At 48.0% G+C, this 26,520-nt stretch overlaps 1 protein-coding gene across 1 annotated transcript in view; it reads left to right on the forward strand.

The window, feature by feature from the left end:
• GFPT2 (glutamine-fructose-6-phosphate transaminase 2) overlaps positions 1–24,558 on the forward strand; it is a 50,589-nt gene extending 26,031 nt beyond the window's left edge. The window contains exons 8-19 of the mRNA XM_075542094.1: positions 730–809; positions 1,302–1,419; positions 3,658–3,821; positions 4,843–4,938; positions 5,020–5,117; positions 5,391–5,511; positions 8,608–8,765; positions 8,904–9,018; positions 15,183–15,310; positions 17,303–17,470; positions 20,202–20,363; positions 23,420–24,558. Of these exons, the coding sequence (XP_075398209.1) occupies positions 730–809; positions 1,302–1,419; positions 3,658–3,821; positions 4,843–4,938; positions 5,020–5,117; positions 5,391–5,511; positions 8,608–8,765; positions 8,904–9,018; positions 15,183–15,310; positions 17,303–17,470; positions 20,202–20,363; positions 23,420–23,464 (1,453 nt within the window). The 3' untranslated portion in view covers positions 23,465–24,558. The remainder of the gene's footprint in view (positions 1–729; positions 810–1,301; positions 1,420–3,657; positions 3,822–4,842; positions 4,939–5,019; positions 5,118–5,390; positions 5,512–8,607; positions 8,766–8,903; positions 9,019–15,182; positions 15,311–17,302; positions 17,471–20,201; positions 20,364–23,419) is intronic.
• The last annotated feature ends 1,962 nt before the right edge of the window (positions 24,559–26,520 follow it).

Genomic DNA, 26,520 nt, shown 5'->3' on the forward strand with positions numbered 1-26,520 from the left:
GTGGTCCGGGGGTGATGCCCAGCCAGTTTACCTCCGGGCTTCTGTCTATCACGGAGGTGTGGCTTGCATGCTGCTTTGATGCTGAGCAGGTTTCGGTAAAGCTTTTAGACTAAGTCAGAGGAGGACAAAAGGTCTAGAGAGCTACTTCCCCAGAATCAACCAGTTAAACTGCATCACAACGGTCCAGTCTGTAGCCCCTGGGGGTGGTGCAAGACCCTTGTTCGTGGGCTGTCCCTGCATTGGAGCCAGCGTGCTGGCAGCTGACAACAAGAACGTGGCCAATCAGCTGAGCTAGACGAGGAGGGACAAAAGGAAATCTTGGGGCCACTATGGGCATCTAAACACTCCCCCATTTAAAATGAGCCGCAAATGAAGGTGGGGTGGAGCTCCATAATGCTGGGCAAGCCCTTGGGTTCATGCTACTGCTTCAAGTTTGAATTTCTGTAATCTACCATGTGCATTAGTTAGTTATGTGTGGGATTTATCGGATGGTCCCTGGAGGACGGAGCTGAGATAGATATCAGGTGGATGAGCCCTTGAAAAGGGAGCTGCTAACCTGTTGGTTACACTCTCCATGGTCCTCGTTCCCCACTTGCAGAGCAAGTTGGTCAAGAGTGCATCTCGTGGGAGCTAAGCCCCAGGGAAAGTGGGTGATCCCCGAGTTCCATCTGAGGTGCCCAGAGCATGGCAGATGATGAGTAACCTCATTATTCCCTCTTCTCCCGACAGGAGAGGCAGCCCACTGCTCATCGGAGTGCGGAGTAAATACAAACTCTCCACGGAACAGATCCCGGTCCTGTATCGGACATGTAAGTTCCTTAAAGCCCAGGGCTTGGCCGCAGCTACTGCTCTGGTGTACGTACGACAGCTCCCTTGGAGACAAGGGCAGGTTCACAAAGAGGCAGGGGACAGTGGGGACTTATCTCCAGGTCTCAAAAGTTTTCGTGAAATGCAGATTTGGTTCCTTTCTTTTTTTTTTAGAACTTGTTATTCTGGATATTTTCCACATACATAAAATTAGAGCAATCAGCATCTGGCTCTGTTATGTAACTGCCACCGTGCCCTGATGTGGCGTGTTTATGTGGTTTGTCTTTGTATTACTCTCACGCTGTAGCACTTTAAATGCTCTTGCAGCAGGACTGTGCTATTTGGGGCTCTTTTGCAGGATTTGGCTGACGCAGCCAAAGCTAAAAATTGTGACTTCCTTCCCACACGTATTCAGAGGGGGGGGAGATGGGCTCCTTGCTGCCTGCTAGTCAAATGACAGAGCTCAGATGGCAGTCCATCCCTTCCTTCACTAGGCAATATCGAGAATGTGAAGAATCTCTGCAAAACAAGGATGAAGAGGCTGGACAGCTCCACCTGCCTCCACGCAGTAGGCGATAAAGCTGTGGAATTCTTCTTTGCTTCTGATGCGAGGTAACCAAGCCTTTTCCAGTGGTTATACATTGGACTGCTAACCCCAAGGTCAGAAGTTCAAAACCACCAGCCGCTCCATGGAAGAAAGGCGAGACTTTCTACTCCCTGTCTGGGAAACTCACAGAGGCAGTTCTACCCAGTCTTATAGGGTCGCTGAGAGTCAGCGTCAAGTTTGCAGTGAAGATTCCCAAAGAGCAGCTGGCTCAAGGCTGCCTTTGCTGACCTGACCCCCGTTTCCATTGTTCCTCATGGTTCAGCAAGGTACCCTTCTCCAGGACGCTTGGCTGTGAACACCTGTGTGGCTATCCTCAGCAACCAGAAATGAAGGGCAGGGGTTACCATCTGGGGCCAAAGGCCAGATTCACTGACAGACACAATGTTTTCGCCCACAAAAATAATTCAGAAACTTATCCGTGATGATCTTAGATGTGCAGGATACAAGCACCGTGATCGCTCTATCGGGGTTTCCGGGTTGTGGCCTTTCAGAAGCAGATTGCCAGGCCACTCCTCTGGAGGGCTTCTGGGTGGGTTTGAACGGTCAACCTCTCAGTTAGTAAAGAAGAGCTTACTGTTGGCTCCATCCAAGGATCCCAGTTTATACCTACTTGATGAGTTTTTTAAAAAGGAAATGTACACACACACCCTCTCTCTCAGAAAAGATCAAAACACTTTGCTGCATTTGGAATAGAGAGCCTCTGTGAGAATACCTGTCCCTATTTCATGCAAACCTTTATTAGTCCCCGAGCTATGTGGCCACCCAGCCTCTAATGGGGCCTTGCTATGCAAATGAAGGACACCAGACTAGGCCTCCTGGGAAACAAGGACTGGTGAGAACCCAGAGCCAGTCAGCCTTCACACGGACAGGACACAGCAGTGTTTCACACACGGTGTCCCTTAGAGCACCATGTGAATGAGATGCTGATAATAGCTCAGTGATTCTAAGACACACCATTAATTATCATGTATAGATTACATCATATGACTAATGGGTTAAAGTTTTTAGTCCTTAGAACCATAGAGACTAATTGCGATCCCACAATCAAATACAGTACATGTTTCTCAAAAAGGAAAGCAGACATGTAGTGAAATAATAAGATGTCCTGGAGATTTGAAGTGTGAGACCCGACCACAGCATGCTTCCCACTCCGCAGCCACTAGTTGCAGACCAAACGGAGAACTAGAGGGAGGCCAGAAGAGCCGCTTTATCAAAGGGAAGCTAGGATTCAAGGACAGGCTTGGACGTAGTTTACTCAGTTGGCCACGTTGGTTTCTTATTTCCTCCAACTTCCTAGCTTATCACTTAATCAGAAAGTTGAATCACTTACCTAGAACCAGGATCTCATGCCATGAGTCTCTCAGACTGAGTTAGGTAAGAGCAGGCTGATCCCAAAGAGAAGGCACCGAGTACTCTCAGAAACCCAGCGTGGGAAACACTCAAATAGAGATACTTCCATATCGTGAGCTGGGGAAAGGGTGCATGCTGTCTCCCCACCACTTAACACTCGGCGGTAAGAGGAGAGAAAGAAATGAAAGGCAGAAAGAAGATGGAAAATGGTGTGGGGACCAACTAATTGTATACTTCTTAAAATTCAGCTGACTAAGTGGGTGGTCGATGCTGTCAATGTGCTCGTGGTATTGTAGCATATTCTTTAAACGAACCTTCATCTTGTAGACATAGACTCACATGTTTGCGGAAGAACTGATTTGATGTGTGGGACTAACTTCAAGATAATTTTGGGCAGAGGGCTGTTGGGGTGCAGAGTTGTAGAGCAGAGAAAGCTCTAGACCGAAAAAATGGTCATAACTTGATGATCATTTAAGCTGGATGCTGGGTTCGTGGAAATTCATTATACTGGCCTCTCTTATTGTGCATACTTTTGGAACTTTCCATGATCCAGTGTTTTAAAAATAAGCCTCATGCAATCAAAATTCTAACTAGATACTGTGGCCTGCCAAAACTTTAGATCTAGGATCTGCCCTCTCTTTGTTAAAAGGGGGAATCATCAAGTATTAGAAGCGGTTTTCCAAACACCCAACCTCAACTTTCTTCTTTGAGATAATTAGTCAGTAGGATTTGAGAAATTTGGGAAAAGAATTTCTTGACTTGATGCTTTGGAGGCGATGACTCCAGGGACAGGGGCATGAACTTGGGCCCTAGGAGGAAGCAGTGAGTGGCTACTGGCCTGCAGCTGTGAAGGGCAGGGTCAGTGCATGATAACTGTGCTTACCTTGCTCCAGCGCTATCATAGAGCACACCAACCGCGTCATCTTCCTGGAGGACGACGACATCGCAGCAGTAGCTGATGGGAAACTCTCCATTCACCGGGTCAAGCGTTCAGCTAGTGATGATCCATCGCGAGCCATCCAGACCTTACAGATGGAATTGCAGCAGATCATGAAAGGCAAGTATTCTCTGAGGACCTGTGTTCAGAAGCCCCTGAGAGCAGAGGCTCCGTGGCAGAGCTATTAGGGATACTGCCCTGCCCTGGGTGGATGCCACCGTTCCTGCCCACCTTGGCCACCAGGCTGGGGTTCAGGTGGTCTGTGCTCACACAGCTGAGAGCTCCCCCTTCCTTGGCCTGACCTCATCAACACCCTGCTGTGTTTACTCTCTGGGACATGCTCCTGTGCCACTCAAAAGCCAAACTGCCTGTCATCGCGTCACCCATTCGGAGTCTTAGTGCCTTTGCAGGATGGGGTAGAGCTGCCCCTGTGGGTTTCTGAAGCTGGCGATCTTTATGGGAGTAGAAAGCCCCATCGTTCTGCCGTGGAGCGGCTGGTGGTTTCAAACCGCTCACCTTGTGGTTTGCCCACATTGCCACCGGGGCCCCTCGGGGCATTCCTTTTTTCTGGGAGGACGGTATGCAGTAGCAGGGGACTCTGGACCACTTCCTCCCTGTGAGCGGTGCCTGTCTCCCTGCAACCACTTCTGTCAGTCAAACCCCTCCCTTCCTTGAGCTGCAAAGGTCCCTGGGAGGTGCAGACCTGAACGTTGGCAGTTGGAACCCAGCCAGCGGCGCTGCAGAAGGAATCCCGGCGATTTGCTACCGTAAAGATGGCAGCCGGGAAAGCTGCTGGAGCTAGTCTGTGCTGGAAGGCCTGGGGTGGCCAGGAGTCCGGATTGACTCACAGCAACACGTTCTTAGCCCGCAGGCTGCGGTCACATCAATAGGGCCTCAGCACCCAGGCGTGAGCACCTGGCTGGGTCATACCTGGAGCCACCACTTGTCGTCTGCAGTGGGCTTCGAGTCGGTGGCTCTGCCGACGACACCATGCTTTCTCGTCTTCATTAAAATGTAAACGAAGAGACCATTGCCCTGGAATCTGACTCACGTCGATCCTGTGTGCTCCGTAAGGATTGGACTCTACCCAGTGGAAGCGTTCCGCAAACGTGCCCTGTCTGCACTCTCGTTCTCCTGCCAGGTAACTTCAGCGCGTTCATGCAGAAGGAGATCTTCGAACAGCCAGAATCCGTGTTCAACACCATGAGAGGCCGGGTGAATTTTGAGACGAACACAGGTAACCCCGTCTGTGCCCTGGAAGGATGAGTGTGTTTGGTGTGTAGATCGCGGCACTGATGCCCTGCCGTGTGCCTTGCAGTGCTCCTGGGCGGCTTGAAGGACCACTTAAAGGAGATCCGACGGTGCCGGCGCCTCATCGTGATTGGCTGTGGAACCAGCTACCATGCCGCCGTGGCGGTAAGTGCAAAGCGCCAGACCCCGTACAGGGTTGGAGAGTTCAAAGAGATCTACGAGGAAGCTGGTCTTAGACATGTACCCGAGGTTTGGCCTCCCACGTTTGGCCCAGCCCTGGCTCCTGTCCACACGAGCCAGCATGGAGCCCGCTGTCCTGCAGCATGGCCAGGAGTGGCATTTCCCTCACATTTTACAAAGCTGTCCCCCAAAGCCCAGCTGCCCTTGTCCTCCTTAGGGTCCGTGACTGACTCTAGTCCCCATTCTTGTTGGCTTCAGACCCGGCAGGTTTTGGAGGAACTGACAGAGCTCCCGGTGATGGTTGAACTTGCTAGTGACTTTCTGGACAGAAACACCCCTGTGTTCAGGGATGACGTTTGCTTTTTCATCAGCCAGTCAGGTAAGGGACACGGGCAGTCTGTTAGATTTACTTTAACTCATCTCAGGGCTCTCCCTGCTCTGTAACACCCTTCCACCCTCAGCCTCCAAAGTCCTCTGTACACCTACTATGTGCCACACACTTGTCTCCCTGACAGCCAGCAGTTACTGTCACCTTTGTACAGGGAGGGCAAGTGACTGCCAAGGCTGTGCCTTCCGGACAGGGAAGAGCTGGGATGAGTCGGATTCCCACCCAAGGCTTTTGCCCTGCCCTGCACTTCTCCAGGATGTCAGGGGCCACTCACCAAGGTGCTCATAAATGTTTCCTAGATATATTATCCAGCGGAGAAGGAAACAAATAAACAAACAAAATCTCCTTTCAAACTCTGCCAGGTTGAAAGTCAAGAAAGTGTTTTAGTATGGATGATTCTAACCCTTTATGAAAATAGATCATATCATGAACTCCTCCACAAGATAGATTGACCCACGGCTGCATTGATAGGCTGAAACATAACAATTGTGAGGATGGTCTGGGCCTGGGTGGTGCTTTGCTCTGCTGTACATTGGGTTGCCGGGAGCTGGAACTGACCCCACAGCATCTGACAACCACATCCGTGTGACCCAGCTTCAGCAGTGATCGCTCTTAGCCGATCTTGTAGCATCCAGCACCCCCAGGAAGCACTCGGCTATTTGGAAGGCAATTCCAGACATGGAATTATTCAACCATAAGTTCTTCTGCATGTCTAGATGATTTAATTTTTTTCCATTAAAAAACCAAACAAACAGAGACAAAGACCAACCCCATGGCAACTGGATGCGTGGCAGAGTGGAACTGTGCCGCACAGGGCTTTCAAGGCTGGCTTTGCAGGAGTAGACCACCAGGTCTTTGTTCCAAGCCCCTGCTAAGTAGATTCAAACTTCCGACCTTTAAATTAGCAGCCAAATGTATGGCGGAGACTCCTCTCTAAATACCAAAGCCCCCACTATGACAGGGCCCATGCTAACTCATCGCGGCCATTCGGACAATAGAATTGCTCCAGAGGCTGCATATCTTTATGGACTCCATCTGCCGACTCTCTCTCCCCGGGGTGACTGGTGGGTTCGCAGAGCTGCCTTGCGGTTAGCGCTCAGCTGTTAGCCCACTGCACCACCAAGGTTCCTTTCTAACTGGTAAGTGCTCTTAAAGGGAAAAGAGCTATGGTATCATTGCCAGACCTAAAAAAAAAATGAACAGCTACATCCTAAAAGCTGTGGGCATTTCTAATACTGCTTCCATTTTTAATTTTTAACACTGTCCCCATTTTGATGAGGGAGAGAAAGTAAACCAGACCCATCCATTGACTGACCGGCCACTGTGAGCCCAGGGCTGCCGTGCAACTTCAGCTACTGCCTCTGCATCTGAGTTTACAGTCCCGCCAGAGCCTAACCGATGTCCTGAGTTGGTGGGAGCCACCAAAAAACAAGTGGACTGAATGTGACTCTAAGGCAGGGCCAGCTCTTGCGTGTCTACCTAGAAGGGACTCGAGGTTCTATTTGCTCGTCTCTTCAGGTACATTTTTAAAAAATGATCTGTCAGATTGAAAAAGAAAAATGGAAGGGAGGGGCTAAGGAAGATAAGAACTGCCCACTAAGCCTCTGTGGCCAGCCTGCCCTGCATGCTGAAAGAAGGCCACAGGACACCTCAGGGTCACAGAGTCTGTACAGACAAAGGACAGACTTGGCCCCTCACGTGGCACAAGTGGCAGCAGCCTGCCTCTGTGAAAGATGTAGAAGGGGCAGGGCCAGAAGCAGCAGTCCTGTGGACTGAACAGTCTTAATGATTCACTGGCTGAGTCCAGTGCTTTGATTTTCTAGTTTGGCTTGTATCTCATTTGCACACTCATTTGGTTTGGATTCTTTAGTGCTCACTTATGCTTCAACCTATTTAAGTAGCCCTGATGCCATAGAGGTTAAGCGGTGGGCTGCTAACGACAAGGTCAGGAGTTTGAAACCACCAGCAGCTCCAGTGGAGAAAGATGGGACTTTCTACTCTCGTAAAGAGGTACAGCCTCAGGAAACCCACAGGGCCAGGTCTACCCTGTCCTTTGGGGGTCGCTATCAGCCGGCATTCACTCAATGGCAGTGAGTGTGAGGGATAAGTTCCTACTTAAATCCTTATGTAAATCCATGGGTGGTATGAACAGTTAACTCTCTGGGCTGCTCATCAAAAGGTTGGTAGTTCGAGTCTGCCCAAAGGCACCCTGGAAAGGGAAGGCCTGGTGATCCACTCCCCAAAACAGCAACCACTGATAACCCCATGGAGCCCCGCTCTGCCCTGACACACATGGGTTGCCATGAGTCAGAAACTGAACAGCAGCTACTTTGTTATAAAAATAGTTTGCTCCATATTAGGAGGCTGCAAGAAGTGCTTTTTAAAAAATCTATTTGAGAATGGAAGCCGTCTTACTTTTAAAATGTTAAATCTCAGCACATTCTGGGTAAGGCAGCTTCTAGCCGTACAAAAAGGAACCCTGGTGGTATTGTGTTTTAGGCATTGGGCTTCTAACCACAAGGTTATCAGTTCAGACCCATCAGCTGCTCTGAGGCAGAAAGATGAAGCTGTCTACTATAAAGATCAGTCTCAGAAACCCTAAATTGGGTCACTAGGAGTTGGAATGGGCTCAAGCATAAGAACCCTTGGGTGGGCAGCCAAGACCCAGCAGTGTTTTGTTCTGTTGGGCATAAGGTCTCTGAGTTGGTCGCATAAGGCCGCTGGCATCTGACAACAACAGGAATCAACTCGGTGGCGGTAGGTTTGGTTTGGGGTTTTCCATGGAACGTTCATGCTGACTCTGTCACCCACCCCGCTCCCCACCCCCACAGCTGCAGGTCCCTGAGTGAGGCATTGCTTTCCCAAGAGGAAAGTAGGGGTGAACGAGAAAGTGCTTGGCACACAAATAATTAATCCTTCCATCTAAGAATCAACTGGCCCAGTGTCGATCATGCCCTTTCCTTTCTGAACACACCCTGCCTGTGTCTGGGCAAACGGGGTGCTGTGTCTGGGTCGGGAGGAAATGAGCAGGGGCCGGGCTTAGGCTGCATCTGCGAACGCCCCAGTGAAAGGGCCTCTGTGTGGCAGGCGAGACTGCAGACACCCTCCTGGCGCTGCGCTACTGCAAGAACCGAGGTGCCCTGACCGTGGGGGTCACCAACACTGTGGGCAGCTCCATCTCCCGGGAGACCGACTGCGGCGTTCACATCAACGCGGGCCCAGAGATCGGCGTGGCCAGTACCAAGGTAAAAGGAGCCCTGTGTGGCAGAAGGGTCAGCTGGGCTGGAGATCGGGGATGTGGCAAGAGGGCTTCTTCATCCGTCTTCCTCTCTGGTAGTCACTTGCGACCCCCTCTGCTTGTGTCACCACTCTCTTGTCCACAGGCGTACACTAGTCAGTTCATCTCTCTGGTGATGTTTGGGTTAATGATGTCGGAAGACCGAATTTCATTACAAAGCAGAAGACAAGAGATCATCCGTGGCCTGAGAGCTTTACCTGGTATGTCCATGAGCTAAACTTCCTTTGTTTTTAAATCAAGTAGACTGTTCTTGGCCTCTCTCTTCCTTGACTCTTGCCTATAGGCCATAACCAATGCTGTTTATTCACCCCTTCCTCCTTGAGATTCACCCCCACCCATCCCCAGCCAAATCCATTTACTATGAAGTTGACTCAGACTCCTGGGGCCTCTCTGTGCTTCAGAGCACAGCTCTACTCCTGAGGGTGTGTTGGTTGGTTGGTTGGTATTGTTGGGTTTTTTTCCTGGGTATACAAGTGCTCTTTATTAATTAGAAGCATAGCTATGCATTTTTTTTCAGATGCCAGAACAATGGCTGCAATATTGTATGAGAAAGTACCACACACCAAAAAAATGGAGTTTTTTTTTTCAAAGCTATCTATTTAAATTTTTTTTTTTAACAAAACAACCTTATCACCTGCAGAGTTCTCTCCATTACACTTAATGAAGTTGTCAGATCTGCGATTCCATTCTTGGAAGCATTTTCAAGCTCATCTGTTTGGATTGCTGACTCATCTCCCTTGTTTTTTTCTTCACCTGTTTTTTAATCATCAAATTACTGTCATTTCATGCCCCTCTGCATTCACAGAAACAAAAAGAAGTCGCATAGAGCAAGGCCAGGCGAGTAAGGTCATGGGGCAAAAGAGGCAGGCTGGTTTTTGCCCTAAACTGGCACACCGAGATGGCTGCGTGAGCAGGTGCATTGTCGTGGTGGCAAAATCAGTCCCCTGTCTGCCACAAATTAGGCCTTTTTTGCCATACACTGTCTTTTCAGGACTTCTAAATAGAAAGCTTGATTAACAGTCTGACCTGGTGGAACCAACTCCAAATACACTACAAGTTGACATTTTCTATTCGGGAAGTCGATGGATGTCTACAATGAGAGTTGTCATCAATCGACATTTCACCCTTTTTGAAAGGAGAAAGTCACTCGTTTTCCCATGACACTGCCCTTGTAAGCTGTGTTCAATGTCACTACAGCTTCTGCCGCATTTTTCCCAAACAGGAAACAAAATTTCACAGCCTCATGCTGTTCTTTTAAATCGGCCATCACAGAAAACAAGGTTCAAGCGAAACTGCTTTCACAAAACAATTGACTAACCAAAGAGAACCTTCCCAGGCAACCCCACTGGGTGCACTAATTCAGACATGGTGTTGCTAGATGCTCATCTGGCAGGAAAACCTGTACTGTGACGAGAGCTCCACCTAGTGGACCTTTCCTCCCCCCCTTTTTTTGGCAGGGGGAGTGGTTATCCCCTTATAGACATATATAAAACAATTGTGTTTTTTTAAAATTAGGTCTTATTGATTCACATGCCATACAATTCGATGGATGAAATAAAATTTTTCCAGTTTTATTATTTTGTGCTTTTATATTGAGGTCTTTGATGGTTTAATTTTGGTTTTGTTATTGCTTTTGTACATTTTTCTTTATATGAAATCTGGGATTGGTCAATCTCTAGATCCCTAGAGACAATCACTGGACTAATCGTTCCTGAGAGTTAGGGCAGGGGAGGTGGGGGATGTGGAGCTAATAATAATAAGTACAAGACAGAAGAAAATGTTCTAAAATGGATTGTGGCAATGATTGCACAACCCTTCTTAATATGTTAAATCTATAAGGTTCTTAATACTTGATTTTTCAGATGTAGACCACCAAACCTTTCTTCTGAGGTATTTTAGGTAAATTCATATCTCCAACCTTTTGGTCCGCAGCTGAGTGTATCAATCATTCACACCACTCCAGGGCTCCTCAAACTTTTTCTTGTTGCTTTTGATGTTAGGCGCTATCGAGTCTGTTCCATCTCATAGCGACCTTACAGACGACAGAACGAAGCACTGCTAGGCCCTGTCCTAATCTCAGAATTGGCCTCATGTTCCAGCACATGTTGCAGCCACTGTATCAATCCATCTGGTCAAGGATCTTCCTCTTTCTCACTGCCCACTCGACTTTACCAAGCATGAGGTCCTTCTCCAGGGACTGGTCGCTCCTGGTAACATGTCCAGAGCACATGAGATGAAGCCTCCCCATTCTTGCTTCCAACCCACCACTAGATCATCCCAGCAGTCCCCTCCGGGCCAAGACTAACATCCACACTTCTCACCAGCCCTGCTTTCCTCCTTCCTCATCACCCACCTCTCACCATTCTTGGGTTATGTCACTGGGCTACTGGGTTCAACCATTTGAAGCTTTTTCCGCTGCTGAAGCCCTGCTCTTAAAGCCCTGCACACACTGACTTCTTCTTCAAGGTTTCAGCTTAGGTGCCACCTCTGGGCACTCCTCCCTGGCCATGGTAACTCAGACAAGCCCCAGCCCAGTGATCTTTGCAGTGGCACCTACTGCCATTGAGTCGATTCCAACCCACGGTAATACTATAGAGAGTTTTCAAGGCTGCAAAATTTCCCGGAGAAAATAGCCTCTTCTTTCTCCCTTAGAGAGGTTTCTGGGTTTGAACTGCCAACCTTACTGTTAGCAGCTCATCACTTTTCTTATACACCACCAAAGCATCTTGGCCTGTTCAATTTTTTTCTCAGTTCTTCTTTATTATTTGAGTTTTCCTGGCTATAATCTTTTAAAAAAATCATTTTATTGGGGGCTCACACAGCTCTTATCATAAAATACATACATACATACATTGTGTCAAGCACATTTGTACATTTGTTACCATTATCCTTTTCAAAACATTTTCTTCTTGAGCCCTTGGTATCAGCTCCTCATTTTTTACCGCCCCCCCCACTCACCAACCCCTGATAATTTATAAATTGTTATTAGTTTTTCATGTCTTACACTGACCAATGTCTCCCTTCACCCACTTTTCTGTTGTCTATCCCCAGGGAGGGGGTTATATATAGATCATGGTGATCGGTTTCCCCTATCTGCCTCCACCTTCCCTTTATCCTCCCGGTATCGCTACTCTCATTGTTGGTACTAAGGGGTTTATCTGTCCTGGATTCCCTGTGTTTCCAGCTCTTATCTATACCCGTGTACATATTCTGGTCTAGCCAGATTTGTAAGGTAGAATTGGGATCATGATGGGGGTTTGGGGAAGGGCGGCAGGGAAGCATAAAAGAACTAGAGAAAAGTTGTATGTTTCATTGGTGCTAATACTGCACCCCTGACTGGCTCATCTCTTCCTTGTGACCCTTCTGTAAGGGCATGTCCGATTGTCTACAGATGGGCTTTGGGTCTCCACTCTGCACTCCACCTCATTTTTCTTTATAGCACATACCATGATCTACATTTTTGGTTCGCCTGAAAACTGTCTTCTCTCTCCAATCTTAACACCAATTCTGTGAGCGTTTGTCTCCATCTATTGGCATCACTGCTGGGTTTTTGGTGTCCAGCATGGGGAAGGCATACAGTAGGTGTTCAGTAAATAGCGCGAGGGAGTAAATGACTCAGGATCCTCTCCTGCCTCAGACTGCTCCTCTTCAGTCCCAACAACCTTTCCTCTTCTGCCGCACTTTCCCGTGTGCTGTAGTTGATGAGATACAATATCTGTCCACTAACTCAGGAACTCCTTGGAAGCAGAGACCATGTCCTCCTCATTCAGCTCCTCATCCGTCCGTTCGTTCATCCATCCTTCCGCTCCCTCAGCACACAGGGATTGAACACCAGGGGTCTGGGCACTGTCCTGGGACCCAAGAGAGGCCGCAGTCACTTGCACTCCAGGGAAGCAGAGCGGCGTCTTGGGTCTTCTGCAAACAGCCTTGACAGTGTGACATGAGACAGACCTGCACAGAGATGGGCTAGGCACTCTTCCTCCCTAAAACTAGGGGTAAAGCCAGAGAAGGCAGCAAGGAAAGCCCAGGAACTCTGAAGAAGCTCAAGATAAGTCTAAGGTGGTGGTTCTCAACCTTCCTAATGCTGCCACCCTTTAATAGTTCCTCATGTTGTGATGCCCCCCCCAAATATAAATTATTTTTGTGGCTGTTTCATATCTGTAATTTTGTTACTGTTATGAATTGGGTGACACCTGTGAAAGGGTCATTCGACCCCCAAAGGGGTCACGACCCACAGGTTGAGAACCGCTGGTCTAAGGGGTCTGACTCTGGCAAAGAAACGGTGTTTGAAATATATTAAGCACAGATAGCATTAATTCAAGCCAAGTAACATTATTGTTGTTGTTAGGTGCCGACAATCGATTCTCCACTCATAGGGACCCAATGTGTAAGAGTAGAACTGAGTGCTCCTTAGAAGCAGGGCGATGTGACTTTGCTCCATGTACTTGGAATATGTTGTCAGGAGAGACCAGTCCCAGGAGAAGACATCCTGCTTGGTAAAGTAGAGGGTCACTGAAAAAGAAGAAAACCCTCAGTGAGCTAGATACATCGACACAGTGGCTGCAACAGTGGGCTCAAAGAGAACAATAGCCACGAGAATGGACAGACCAGGAGGTGTTTTGTCCAGTTGTCCCAGGGGTCACTACAAGATGGAACAGAGTCCACAGCACCCAGCACCTGCCATCTTTCTGGGAGCACGTCAGCAGGCCTTTTCGCCCACAGAGCCACTGGGTGCGTTTGAACCTCCAACCTTTCAGTTAGCAGCCAAGCTCTTAGTCATTCCACCACAGCACCACCACAGCCCAGAGGTAATCACTCTGAGCAAAGGAAGGGGGGACTTTGTTCTGATATCTAAGTCACTCAGTAGGTCAGTACTTTACAAGATGTGCTTGACAGATCCCGGATCTACAAGACCCTTCCAGTCAAAATTATTTTCATAGTAATATGTGAAGAAATGCTTTGTTTTGGTGCCTCTTTCATGGTGTTATTTGTAAAATGATGGCAAAGCGACCACCTTCTCACAAAACAGGCACTGGTGCCAGGATGCTTTAGCAGTTACATTTCTCACCACCACACCACGCAGCTTAAGGCTGGCCTTGGTGACGTAGTGAATATTGCTTATCTTGTTAAATGGCAATACTTGTTAATAGTCTCCATGGCCAAGTGGGAAGGGTGCCCTCTAGCGCGTGTAGTTGCACCCTGAAGTTCAAGGCTCTTTCGAGGACGAAACTTGCTGGCGATCGCTTGAGTCGCATTTGGTGTCTGGCACAGACATTTCCCCAACATTGAACGGGGCGCGCCTGCGCCTGCAAGACAAGCAGCCACCAACATTGTGGCCCGTGAGGACAGAGCTTGCAAGGGAACATTTTGAAAAAATCTCTTTGCTGTCATGAACGTGAGCATCCCGATGGCATCTTGAAAAGATGTGTCATGACGGAATGCATTTGACGCTTGGAAGACGGGAACGAGGATTTTCTAAAGGGCCAATGACGTGAAGGATCTGTTTGAAGTGCCCAACAACTCACCAACAATAAACTGGAAGGTAACGAAGCTGGAAAAGTCCAGATGGGAGTTCAGATACCACAAGGACCCTGTTAGTAGGTCCCACCTGTCTAAAGAAGAACAGCCACAATTTCTTGACAGGGTTATTTAAACACGCAGCCCTGGTCCACCACAAATCTACACGCAACCAGGTTTTCTTCATATGCTTCAATCAAATGAACATATCACAACAGCTTGACTGTAGAAGGGGATATGCAAATACGAATCTTTGATTAAGTTAGACGTCCGAGAGATTTGCAAGCTGATGCCATTCTGACTTTCCTTGTGGGAAATATGGAAAGGTGATGTGTTTATGCCATTTCCCATTTTCATAATTTCTCAGTAGTGATTTCAAATATAGTAAATATTGACAGGGATAGCGCACACAGGCAAAGGCTCTTAGGGGTGGTCAGTCATTTTTAGGGGTATGAAGGAGACCTTAATGTTTGAGATCCACTGGTCTAACTGCTAGTGACTGAGTCCTGTGATGGACACACAGCCCTCTCGAAGGTCACCTCTGTGGCTTGCCGGCTAGTGATTTAAGGAACTTCTCTGAACGCCCGGTGCCTTGCCTGTCAAGTGGATCTAAAAATAATACTCCCCTGCCTACCTGAAAGTGTGAACACAACTGACTTACTCTCCTAACAGCTTCCCTGCAGCAACCCAAGCCACGCCCCTATGATCTAAGTTAACCCTTTTAAACTAATGCGAGTAAGCAAAGTTGACTACCTAAGTAAACATTGTTTCGTGCATTGCAAGTTTGCCTTGTATCTGTTTTCATTGGAATGGCTGGCTCTTCCCCTCTCCTGTGTTCATTGTTTAGAGCTGATCAAAGAGGTGCTGTCGCTGGATGAGAAGATCCACGACCTGGCCCTGGAGCTCTACAAGCAGCGGTCCCTCCTGGTGATGGGACGTGGCTACAACTATGCAACGTGCCTGGAAGGGGCCCTGGTAAGTGCCCTTGTGCTCAATGCCCTAACCATGCGGAAAGTAGGATCAGGTATTGAAGTTGGAGAGGAAGACCCACAAAGCCTAGAGCCGTCGGTGAGCCTGCTTCGAGTGCCCGCTTCAGCCATGCGATTCCATTCCTGAGGCCCCGAGGTGGAGGGGTAGGCGTTTGTCCACAGGAAGCTGCCAGTCTTCAAGGGCACCCTTGGGGGAGTCCCTAGAGGTCTCCATCAGACGTGTGCCAGGCTCCATCTGGGATAGGGATAAGTCCTTCACATCTCATGACCATTTTCTTAAAGGCCAGTCATTATGCTTCACATGATAGCCAGGCGGGCACGACAGCTCAGAAAGGTAATTTATTCACGATAACAGAGAGAAAGTGATAGAGCTGATATTGATATCTGAACTCAGGTTCCTGGGGCCTCAGTCGTTCTAGCAGCCTGGGTGGGAGGGTTTGGGCAGACCAGAATTTTGAGGTGGAGCCTCTGGAAACTTGGCCGTTGCTCTCACACTTCTCAGCAGAGCTTGAGAGCCCGACACTGAGAGTGTGAACCCCCTGGCCCTCCCAGGAGGAGCAGGTCTGTTTTGTAAACACCACAGACTTGCTGTCCCACAAGGCTGGCGAGAGTCAGCATCCACTCATTGGCAATGGTTTGGTTGTGTTGCGTTGTTTTTTTGGTTTGTGGGAGCAATACAGATTCACCCAAGGTAAGAGAAAGCCGATGGATCATTGACTGGCCCTTGGCTCAGGGGCCACTGAGGGGGCCAACAGTGCCTCAGAGATCTAGAGCCTAGTGCTCCCATCAGCTTGCTGCTGATGGATCTGAATCAGGGACAATAAATTGATTGGACAATCCATGACTGCGGGGATTATACATTTGAAAAAAAAGGCTTTGATTCTCTAGGAAGGTGTGAGATTGAGAGAGGGGCAGATGCCAACCCTGCTTAGAAGCAGAAGCTTTGATGTGGTGAAAAGGTGTGAAATTGTCCCCTCCAGGTTAGCAAATCAGCACTAGTAAGCCCCTGCTTACCTTGTTTATTGGGTAATCTGACAATGATAAGAAACTGGGTATAGATGAGGCAGCTCTTTATCAGCCAACACAGCCACACCTTCCCTGCCACCCCAGTCCACCACGAGCTGTGTGCTCTTCCAAAGACGCATTCAGAGAGGATTGCGTGTGACTGGGCCACAACCCTGAGTTACCTGAGCCTCACTGAGCTTCTGAGTCCCCCCAGAGGCAGCAAGGGGCTGGTGTCCTGTGTACGCTGCCCTTCCTCTGACAACCCTGTTGGTGAGGGGATGACGTAAATCATGCAAATTCAGCTTTGCCAAGTATTTGCAGAGCTTTGGGCACGAATCAGTGACCCGTGTGGGGCCTCTTTGATCTGAACCCCACTGCCTGCCTGCAGCATCCACAGAGGAGCAATGCTCCAACTGCCTCTCCTTGGTGCATAGCTTCAGGGGATCCCTCCAGGAAAATGAGAGCTGGCTTCTTCAGCACGCTCTCAGTGAAAGGCTGTGGGGTCCAGGGCAACGGCATATAAGCGGAGCTATCGGAACGCATCCAAACAGCAGCTTCATGGGTGGGATAACTGCTTGGCGTGATGCTGTGCAGAGCTACTGTCTACAATCAAGAGAATGATTAATCAGGTGGTGGAATTACCTGGATAGAACACCACTTGGTCATCATCACATCACCAGGGACAGGTTGTGTGGCTGGCTGCAGAGAGGGAAGTAGGGGCGCTACATCAATACTGGCTCGTTCTCTCTGATAAGGTGCTGGGTTTGGACACAGTCTGCATGCTGGCCGTTGTGTGCCCTGGGCAGTGACCATGCTCTTCCCTACCCTGACCTTGCCAGGTGCCCTTATTCCACCACATGCCATGCAGCCAGCCCAAAGCTCCCTGCCTTCCAGAGTGATCTTCCGCTGCAGTGGCTCTTCCCCAGCCCCTCATCCACCCAGTGTGACCCTGCCTCTACCTCTTGTTTTCCAGAAAATTAAAGAAATCACCTACATGCATTCCGAAGGTATCCTGGCCGGGGAGCTGAAGCATGGGCCCCTGGCGCTGATTGACAAGCAGATGCCGGTCATCATGGTCATCATGAAAGACCCTTGCTTTGCCAAGTGCCAAAACGCCCTGCAGCAAGTCACAGCCCGCCAGGTGAGTGCTCTCAGCTGAGGGAGGCCACCTCTCTTTTCCACACTTGCACACTGTACCCAGTGTCTGCCAGCCCTTCCCATGCGCCCTCCTAGGCCCCCTGAAGAGTAGGGCAAACATCTGAAAGAGGCCTGGCCAGCCCACAGCCACACCTGCCACAGCTCCTCAAAGAGCCCAGTGCCCTGAGCCACCCTGCAAGAAACCTGAAGAGCCCTAAGGGCAGGATTTTCTCCAGGGTCTCCTGAGGTAGGAGGTAGAGCCCCCACAAAGCCACCCTGGGAGGCCCTATGACATTTCCAGTAAACCAATGGCCACCGATTCTACTCCAATCGTGGTGACCCCTGTGTGTGTCAAAGTATAACTGTGCTCGCTAGGGTTTGCAAGGGCTGGTTTTTCAAAAGCAAGTGGCAGGTGTTTCTTCTGAGGACCATCTGGAGAAACATGAACCCACCAACTCTGTGGTCAGCAGCGCACATGAGCTGATTGGGTTCCCTAGGGATTTGGTAGCATTACAGAGAGGAGGTAATCCCTCAGCTCCCCCTAGCACCTGCAATCCCTCAGCTCCCCCTAGCACCTGCAATCCCTCAGATCCCCCTATCACCTACAATCCCTCAGCTCCCCCTAGCACCTGCAATCCCTCAGCTCCCCCTAGCACCTGCAATCCCTCAGCTCCCCCTAGCACCTGCAATCCCTCAGATCCCCCTATCACCTGCAATCCCTCAGCTCCCCCTAGCACCTGCAATCCCTCAGCTCCCCCTAGCACCTGCAATCCCTCAGCTCCCCCTATCACCTGCAATCCCTCAGCTCCCCCTAGCACCTGCAATCCCTCAGATCCCCCTAGCACCTGCAATCCCTCAGCTCCCCCTAGCACCTGCAATCCCTCAGCTCCCCCTAGCACCTGCAATCCCTCAGCTCCCCCTAGCACCTGCAATCTCTCAGCTCCCCCTAGCACCTGCAATCCCTCAGCTCCCCCTAGCACCTGCAATCCCTCAGCTCCCCCTAGCACCTGCCTCACCATGGTGACCAGAGAGACGTCAGAAAGCGCAATCGTAGGAACTCAAAGAGAACCGCCCACACCAATGTACACTTCAGTATCATTCACGATATCCCAAAAGTCGAAAGAACCCAAGAGTCCCAGATAAACAAAATGTGGCTTAGTCCTATGGTGGAATATTACTCAGCTGTAAAGAGAAATGAACTCCTGATGCATGCCACAACATGGATGAACCATACCTGAGACAGGACCCCTGAAGTGGATATATCTACATTTAGTGTTGACCTGGGCCAGGAGGGAGGGGGAAAGAGAAGACGCTGCCCTGAGCTTCTGTTAATGCTGCTGTGATCATTTGGAAACAGACAGTGGTGTGGTTCCACAGCACGATGACCATCACCAATGTGACTAAAGTGAATATGTAAAAAGTATGGAATCAGCCGATGTTTTGTTCTATGTCTTTCTATATAGCAGCATACACACACAGTCATGTCACCTCCCTATTTAGAAGCCTCAAGCGACTTCCTTTCATCTTCTACTGAAAAACCCAATAAAACAAAAGCGGTTGCCGTTGAGTCACCTCTGGCTCATGGTACCTCAGTGCAGAGTAGAACTGTACTCCACAGTGACCCCCCAAACTCCACGTTACCCTTTCCACCTGCCCCACTGGCCATTCAGCCCTGGCCATTCAGCTTTCTCTCTGCTTCCCACGCGCCCCAAGTTCATTCCTGCCTCATGGTCTTTGCACCTGATGGACTGTTCTTTCCCAGATCTTCAGAGAGGTGGCTGCTCAGGTCTTATTTCAAATGCCCCCCCCCCTTTAGAGAGGACTTCCCAGACCTCCAAATCTTATTGATTTACTGGTTGGTGTTTTCAGTTTCTACCATTAAATCTAGGGGCCCCATTAGAGTGAGGAGAGAGTCTGCGTGGTGGCCCTTGGCAAGGCATATTGTAGCTGCTCAATAAAGTGGCAATGGGTGAATGCAGCCAGATGGCAATCACCATACCACAGAAGGGAGACACGCTCACCAAAAATCAGCAAGAGATGGGTATGCTGACACTGTCCTTTACCAGAATCATACCCCGCACCTCACCTGTGCCTCCAGCAAAACAGGAGAATGTTGTTTGCAACAACATTGCTTTCAGATACATCACTGTGTTAGTCTAGGTACATTAGAGGAAGAAATCCACAGAAACTCATATATAAAGGAGAGTTTTATATAAAAGGTAAGTGCACATCAAGAAAACATCCCAACCCAGTGCTGCCCAAGCCCACAAGTCCCAACATTAACCCATATGTCTGACACTAATCCACAAAGTCCTCCTCCATCTCACAAAACACGCACAATGCTGCCGACTGCAGGAGGAAAGCTGAATCAGTGAGCGTATAAGCATCTCAGTGTTGGCAGGGGTCTCCACACGGCTGCTCCAGCACCCAGGGCTGCATCGGGGTAGGTCCATGCGGCTTCTCCTCAGGGATGTCTTGCAAGAAGTGAGCCTTGCAAGCTGAAGCAGGGAACTGGCTAAGGCAGCTGCACCCTGGTCTGACCATCAGAAAGCAAGAGACCTGAGAACTAGAAAGGAGAAGCTAGCCAAGCCATTTATCTCTCCACTCTTCAATTAAACCCACATGTGTTTATCAGCCAGGTTGGCACAATAAACCTTAACTATTTCAATCACGACGTGTGAAGACTGCTTCTTTCAAAGACGGGCTTATTTTGTGACCATTTTTCTCTGCTTCAGGGTCGCCCGATTATCCTGTGCTCCAAGGATGACACTGAGAGCTCCAAGTTTGCATATAAAACCATCGAGCTGCCCCACACCGTGGACTGCCTCCAGGGCATCCTGAGCGTGATCCCACTCCAGCTCCTCTCCTTCCACCTGGCTGTGCTCCGAGGATATGATGTATGTCTAAAAAAATGTCCCTACTGAAGCAAAAAGGAGAAACAGAACCCTGTCTTGGTTTGCTGGTGTGAAGATCCAAAATACCACACATGGGTGGCTTTAAAGAGCAGAGATTTATTTTCTCAAAGTTCAGGATAAAGGAAGACCCAATGCAGAGCAGGGATCTAGGGGAAGGATCTTCTTTGTTTATTTTAGCTTTCACTTGCTGCCAGTGATCCTTGGGATTAGAGATGCATCTACCAAGTATCTTTGCCTTGTGTGTATCTCTGCATCTATTCCCTCTAATAATTCAAAAGTGATTAGATTTAGGACCCATTCTAGTCTGGTAGACCCTAATTAGCATGAAAGGGAAAATTCTCGTCCCATTGAGGATCGCATCCCTGGGCACAATATGTTTTTGAGACAAGGGGTACATTCAGTTCATAACAAACCCCAACGTTCCTGTTTGTTCTGTAAGTAGTTATTTGGTGTAAACATTCTAGGAGACATGCTTTAAGTTTCTTCTTAAAATAGCATTGGAAATTATAAAATTGTACCGAGCAGACACTATTATTAAACTACTTCATCACCCTGAAGAATGTTACTAGAAACGTTAATCTCTTGTTCAAGTCCTTTTCCTATGCAAATCCTCCTTAACATTCTGGAGCTTACATCAAGGATACAATTTTCTATCTTCCTTTTGCTACTTTATAACAAGTGTTTTCTCATGTCTTTAAAGACGTATAAATAATAGGTAACCATTGCCCAAAATCCAATCACATACTTATAATATGAATTTTCTTAATAAGTATTTAACCACTCTTTAAGCTGTCTCAAGTGTTTTGTTTTTATCAAAAGCACCACAGTGAACATCTCTGTGCATTCATCTTTGGCCCATATATAAGATTCATGCTCTTATCAGAAAGTATTTAAGAGTACCTCACTCAGTGTGCAAAGAAATGGAAGTTTGTTGAAATTCTGTTTTGAGAAGCTTTTACAAATGTGCACCAATAGGAGGATAAGTCAAAACGTAGGCTACTAGGGTCGCATTTCATATCCTTACAGTTTTACTCCAAACAAGATGGCTTTCCCACACAGCTCTGCAGGCGGGGTTGGCTGCAGTCAGGTTCTGTCAGTAATAAGGAGTGTCCTTTGGATTGCTTCCCAAAAGGGTCCAATCAAAAACTGTGGCTTCCGAGGAAATGTTCTTGACGAGTTGAATTCAAGGTCAAAAAGTTAACTTGGAAGGTTATGGTGATTGTTTTTAGAGATTCCAAAGGGGTAGTCTTTTTTATTTTAATAAAGAATGTTATTGGGGGCACTTATGGTTCTTATAACAATCCATACATCAATTGTATCAAGCGCATCTGTGCATATGCTGCCATCATCATTTCAGAGGGGTAGTCTTGATAGGTTTTCTTGAAGGATCTGCCACAGCCATAGGGGCCTTTTATGACAAAGTCTTAAGAGAATTGGAAACTGTAGTGGTGACAAATAGACCAGGAAAACTGCACCAAGGAAAGAGTACACAATCATGTTAGGAAGGATTAAAAAGGTAGCGATGCTATCTATCTTGGTGAGTGTATAGTCATAGATAACAGATATGTCAACAGACAATAGCTTCGTGTTTGGGTATTTTTGTTTAATAAAGGTTTCCATGAGTGTGTAGCCATACTTCTTGACTTACTCCAATACAAAGTGCAGCAGAGACTCCCTCAGTGTTGTATATTTTGTGATATTTGTGTCCTCTTTAAAAAAATTTTTTTATTGTGGTAAAAATATGCCACGTCTGAACTCACTGCCATCAACTTAATACTGACTCGTAACGTATAGGGCAGGTAGAACTCCCCTGCGGGCCTCTCAGACTGTAACTCTTTAGGGGAATAGAAAGCCTCATCTCTCTCCTGAGGAGCAGTTGGTGGACTCAAACTGCTGATCTTGCAGTTAGCAGCCCAATGAGGAACCCACAATGCCACCTGGGTTCCTTATGCCATGTATATACAGCTACAAAATACGCAGCTCAGCTATTTCCATGTGTAGAACTCAATGATACCCATTGCATTCTCCATGGGATGCAAACATCATACTCTTACCTCCCAAAGCTGTTCATCAAACCTGCCAGCACCCACCAGGCAAGAATTCCCCGTTTACACTTCCTCCAGCCCCAGCTAACCACGAATAAACCTTTTCCCAGATATTTGCCTACTCTAGATAGTTCATATAAAACAGAATCCTATAATCTGTGTCCTTTTATCTGATTGTTTTTATTCAGCATGTTGTTTTCAAGGTTCGTCTGTGTTGTATCAAGCTATCCACATGCCTTTATCAAGGCTTCGTTCTCTATATGGCTAAATAATAATCCATGGAATTTGTGTTTTTACCTTCAATTGTTGGTGACTACTTGGGTTACTTTATTTGACCTTCCTTTCACATCTAAGCAAAATAAGGTATTCTAGATAGAGTAAAAGTCTACTTTCTCAATTCTGCCCGCTCAGAGTTCCCTTCCTAACCTCTTCCTGAAGTTAGCGGTATTGTGGCATTAATGAGAATCCTTCCAAGGAAGCCAAGTTTTTCTAGAACCAATTGATTTCATTGTTTTTAAAAGCCTGCGCCATATTCTGTTAATGGTGCTAACACAGCATGCCAGGAGCCCTGGTGGTGCGGTGAGTTAAGTGTTGGGCTGCTTACCAAAAAGTCAGTGTTTCCAACATATGAGCCACTCCACAGGTGAGGGGAGACAGTCTGCTTCCATACAGATTTGTAACCTCAGAAATCCTCTGGAGCAATGCTACTCTGCCCCCATCGGCTCTCTTAGACTCAGAGCTAACTCTACAGCAGTGAGCAATGCAGCATGCGCAGGTCAGCTCCACGATGAATATTTATTGACTGGTCTACAGGTAAGGGAAGCTTCCTGAGTCAAGAACCTGCTCCCAAGACACGGGTCTCGGGGTGCTCACGGTAGGAGGTGACCAGGGACGTCTGCCTCCTTGTTCCCAAGGTGCTTGGATGATGGGCTCTATGAGCAAGTAGCTGAGATCTGTAGGTGGGCCTCTGACAATTGATCTCTTTTGTTTTAGGTTGACTTCCCCAGAAATCTGGCCAAATCTGTGACGGTGGAATGAGGACCAGAGTGAAGAGACCACCGCCACATTGGTCTGAGTCAAGTTCTATACCAACATCAAGGGTGCCAGCGGGAACAGAAGCAGGCCTCCCGCGGCTTCTGATAGGATCCCCTAGGAGAGCTTGCCAGCTTCGACGTGCCTTGTACCCAAGTGCTTTTGCCTCAGCAGATAACGGTTTCTCTGTGCCCTAGAGCTGCCAGAGGAGTAGGGAATCATTGTTTACACGTGGGGGCACAGCGGAGTTTTCCACTACTGTGCAATAGAGATTCAGCTCTCTTCAGAGTAACTGTGAACTTTTTTTTAAACCAACACTAGTTTGTTTTAAAGGGCAAAATATTTATAACAACAATTGTATAGCTTTTTAAGTTATTTTTTCTTTCTTTCTTTTTTTTTTTTTTTTTTGGTTGTATGGGGTTGTAGCCATAGAAATGTCTAGCCCAGGGGTCCTCAAACTTTTTAAACAGGCAGCCAGTTCACTGACCCGCAGACCCATTGGAGGGCCAGAGTATAGTTTAAAAAACAAAACAAAACTATGAACAAATTCCTGTGCACACTGCACATAGTTTATTTTGAAGTAAAAAAACAAAGCGGGGCAAAAACACCCAGCAGGCCAGATAAATGTCCTCGGCGGGCCACATGTGGCCCGCAGGCCATAGTTTGAGGACCCCTGGTCTAGCCTGTGCTTCCCAGCCACCCAGGGTGCCATCCTGGGGCTCACTCCAGGCAGTGACATTGAGCACAAGCTCTTGACCTTCTGGATTCCCTTCGCCTTCTCTTCTTCTCTCAGCTGCCCCTCAGTCCATGCTCCTGACAGCACCGAAGCCTTTCCAGCCACTTTCTTATGTCTTCTCTACACCCTGTCGAAATCTCAACTTCTACCATAATTTTCTTCTCATTTAACTTCTGCTTAATTGGACCATAATTGTTTTTAAGCCAAAGCAGCATTTTGGCCCCTTCTCCTGCCTGTAGTAAAACAGAGTGAAATATACTGTGTGAGAGAATACTTTCAAGTAGGCTACCTTGCTTTCTATTTAAACGCGTGCACAATCAGAGCACTATGCAATTTAAAGACAATAAAGACAGTACAACTTGTATTTCATCGTGTGCTTGGATTTTGTTAACCTCATTCTTTTTTATGTACCTGGGTTGTGAGGGCCCAGCAGGAACTCAGCAGTGTGTGCTGGGAGCCCCACGGACACGTGTTCACACCTCTCACCTTGGTGCTTCTCACCTGCTCTCACGGCTATTGAGTACACCCTGACTCCTAGGCACACGAGCACACGGTAGAGCTGCCCCTGTGGGTTTCTGAGACGTTGACGTGGCAGGAGTAGAAAGTCCCATCTTTGTCCCATGAAACAGCTGATAGTTGCAAATTATATACCTAAGGGTTAACAGCCCAATGCATAACCCACTTTTGTGAGCTAAAATAACCAGGGGATATTTAAAAAAAACACAAGGACATACAGGAGACTTGAGTCTCTCGGTTGAGAGATCACTGTATACGCTGTTGGAGGGCTTGGGCCACGTGATCCCACCTGAGGTGGTTACTTCAGGCCCAATGGCAGCACCACACCAGAAAACCAAACTCACTGACATTGAGTCAATTCCGATTCATAACGAAACTACAGGACAGTATCACTACCTGTCAGAGTTTCCAAGACTTTAAATCCTTACAAGAAAGATACCCTCAATGGAGTGGCAAGGTCCCCAGGGAATGCTGAAAGTGGACTTTGGGGCCAGAGCGTGGTGCCCCAACAGACTGGACTGGAAAACGCTCCTAAGAGCCAGCAAACGATCCTTGAACGAACTACAAGCTTTTCTTTTGTGAAGTGTTTGTTTTGTTCTTTGTCAGCGGTTTGTTTTTGTTGTTTTGTTGTCTGGTTGTATGCTGTTGCTTTGTTTTCCTCTGTCTTGTTTTCGTGCATGTTAGTGTCTCCACAGGTCTGTCTGACTAGGAGAGGCTGGATGAACTATTTGGAGGGAAAAAAATGGAACGGCAGTTCCGGGGGGACTTGGGGTGGGGTATGGGGGGGGTAAGGAAGTGATATTAACAAACACAGGGACAAGGGAACAACATGGGACCCAAAATGGTAGTGAGGGGGAGTGGCAGGCCTTGTGGGGAATTATCAAGGGTAAGGTTGCGTAGAGAAGAGTTATAGCTGTAGCCCAGGTGGGGACGGAGCATGGTGGTGGGGCAGGAGGAAAGTCAAGGGAGATGGAGGAAGGAGCTGGGAGTCAAGGGGCATTTATGGAGGTCTAGACAAAGACATGTACATGCAAACATATATATGAGGATGGGGAAATAGATCTAAGTGTCTACATTTATAGGTTTAGTATTAAGGTGGCGGAAGGACCTTGGGCCTCTACTCAAGCACTCCCTCAATGCATGAATACTTTCTTTTATTAAATTTGCACTCTATGATGCTCACTCTCCTGACACAACTGCTGAAGCCAAAGCGGGTGAACAAGTAAATGTGGTGAAGAAAGCTGATGGTGCCCGGCTATCAAAAGAGATAGTGACTGGGGTCTTAAAGGCTTGAAGATAAACAAACGGCCATCTAGCTCCGAAGCAACAAAGCCCACATGGAAGAACACACCAGCCTGTGTGATCGAGTGGTCCCGAAGGGATCAGTTATCAGGCATCAAAGAACAAAAAATCATATCATTGGCTGCACACCTCCATGATAGGATTGCTGAAGACAAATGGGTGCATAAGCAAATGTGGCGAAGAAAGCTGATGGTGCCCGGCTATCAAAAGAGATAGTGTCTGAGGTCTTAAAGGCTTGAAGATGAACAAGCGGCCATCTAGTTCAGAAGCAATAAAGCCCACATGGAAGAAGCACACCAGCCAGTGCGACCACGAGGTGCCAAAGGGACCAGGTATACGGCATCATGGAAAAAAAGATATATGTGTGTGTGTGTGTATATATATATATATATATATATACATACCATATTGAATGAAGGGGGAAGTACAGAGTGGAGACCCAAGGCCCAAGTGTCGGCCAATGGAGATCCCCTTATAGAGGGGTTTAGGAGAGGAGATGGGTCAATCA

Source organism: Tenrec ecaudatus, chromosome 2 (assembly GCF_050624435.1).
Source record: "Tenrec ecaudatus isolate mTenEca1 chromosome 2, mTenEca1.hap1, whole genome shotgun sequence".
NCBI lineage: Eukaryota > Metazoa > Chordata > Mammalia > Afrosoricida > Tenrecidae > Tenrec > Tenrec ecaudatus.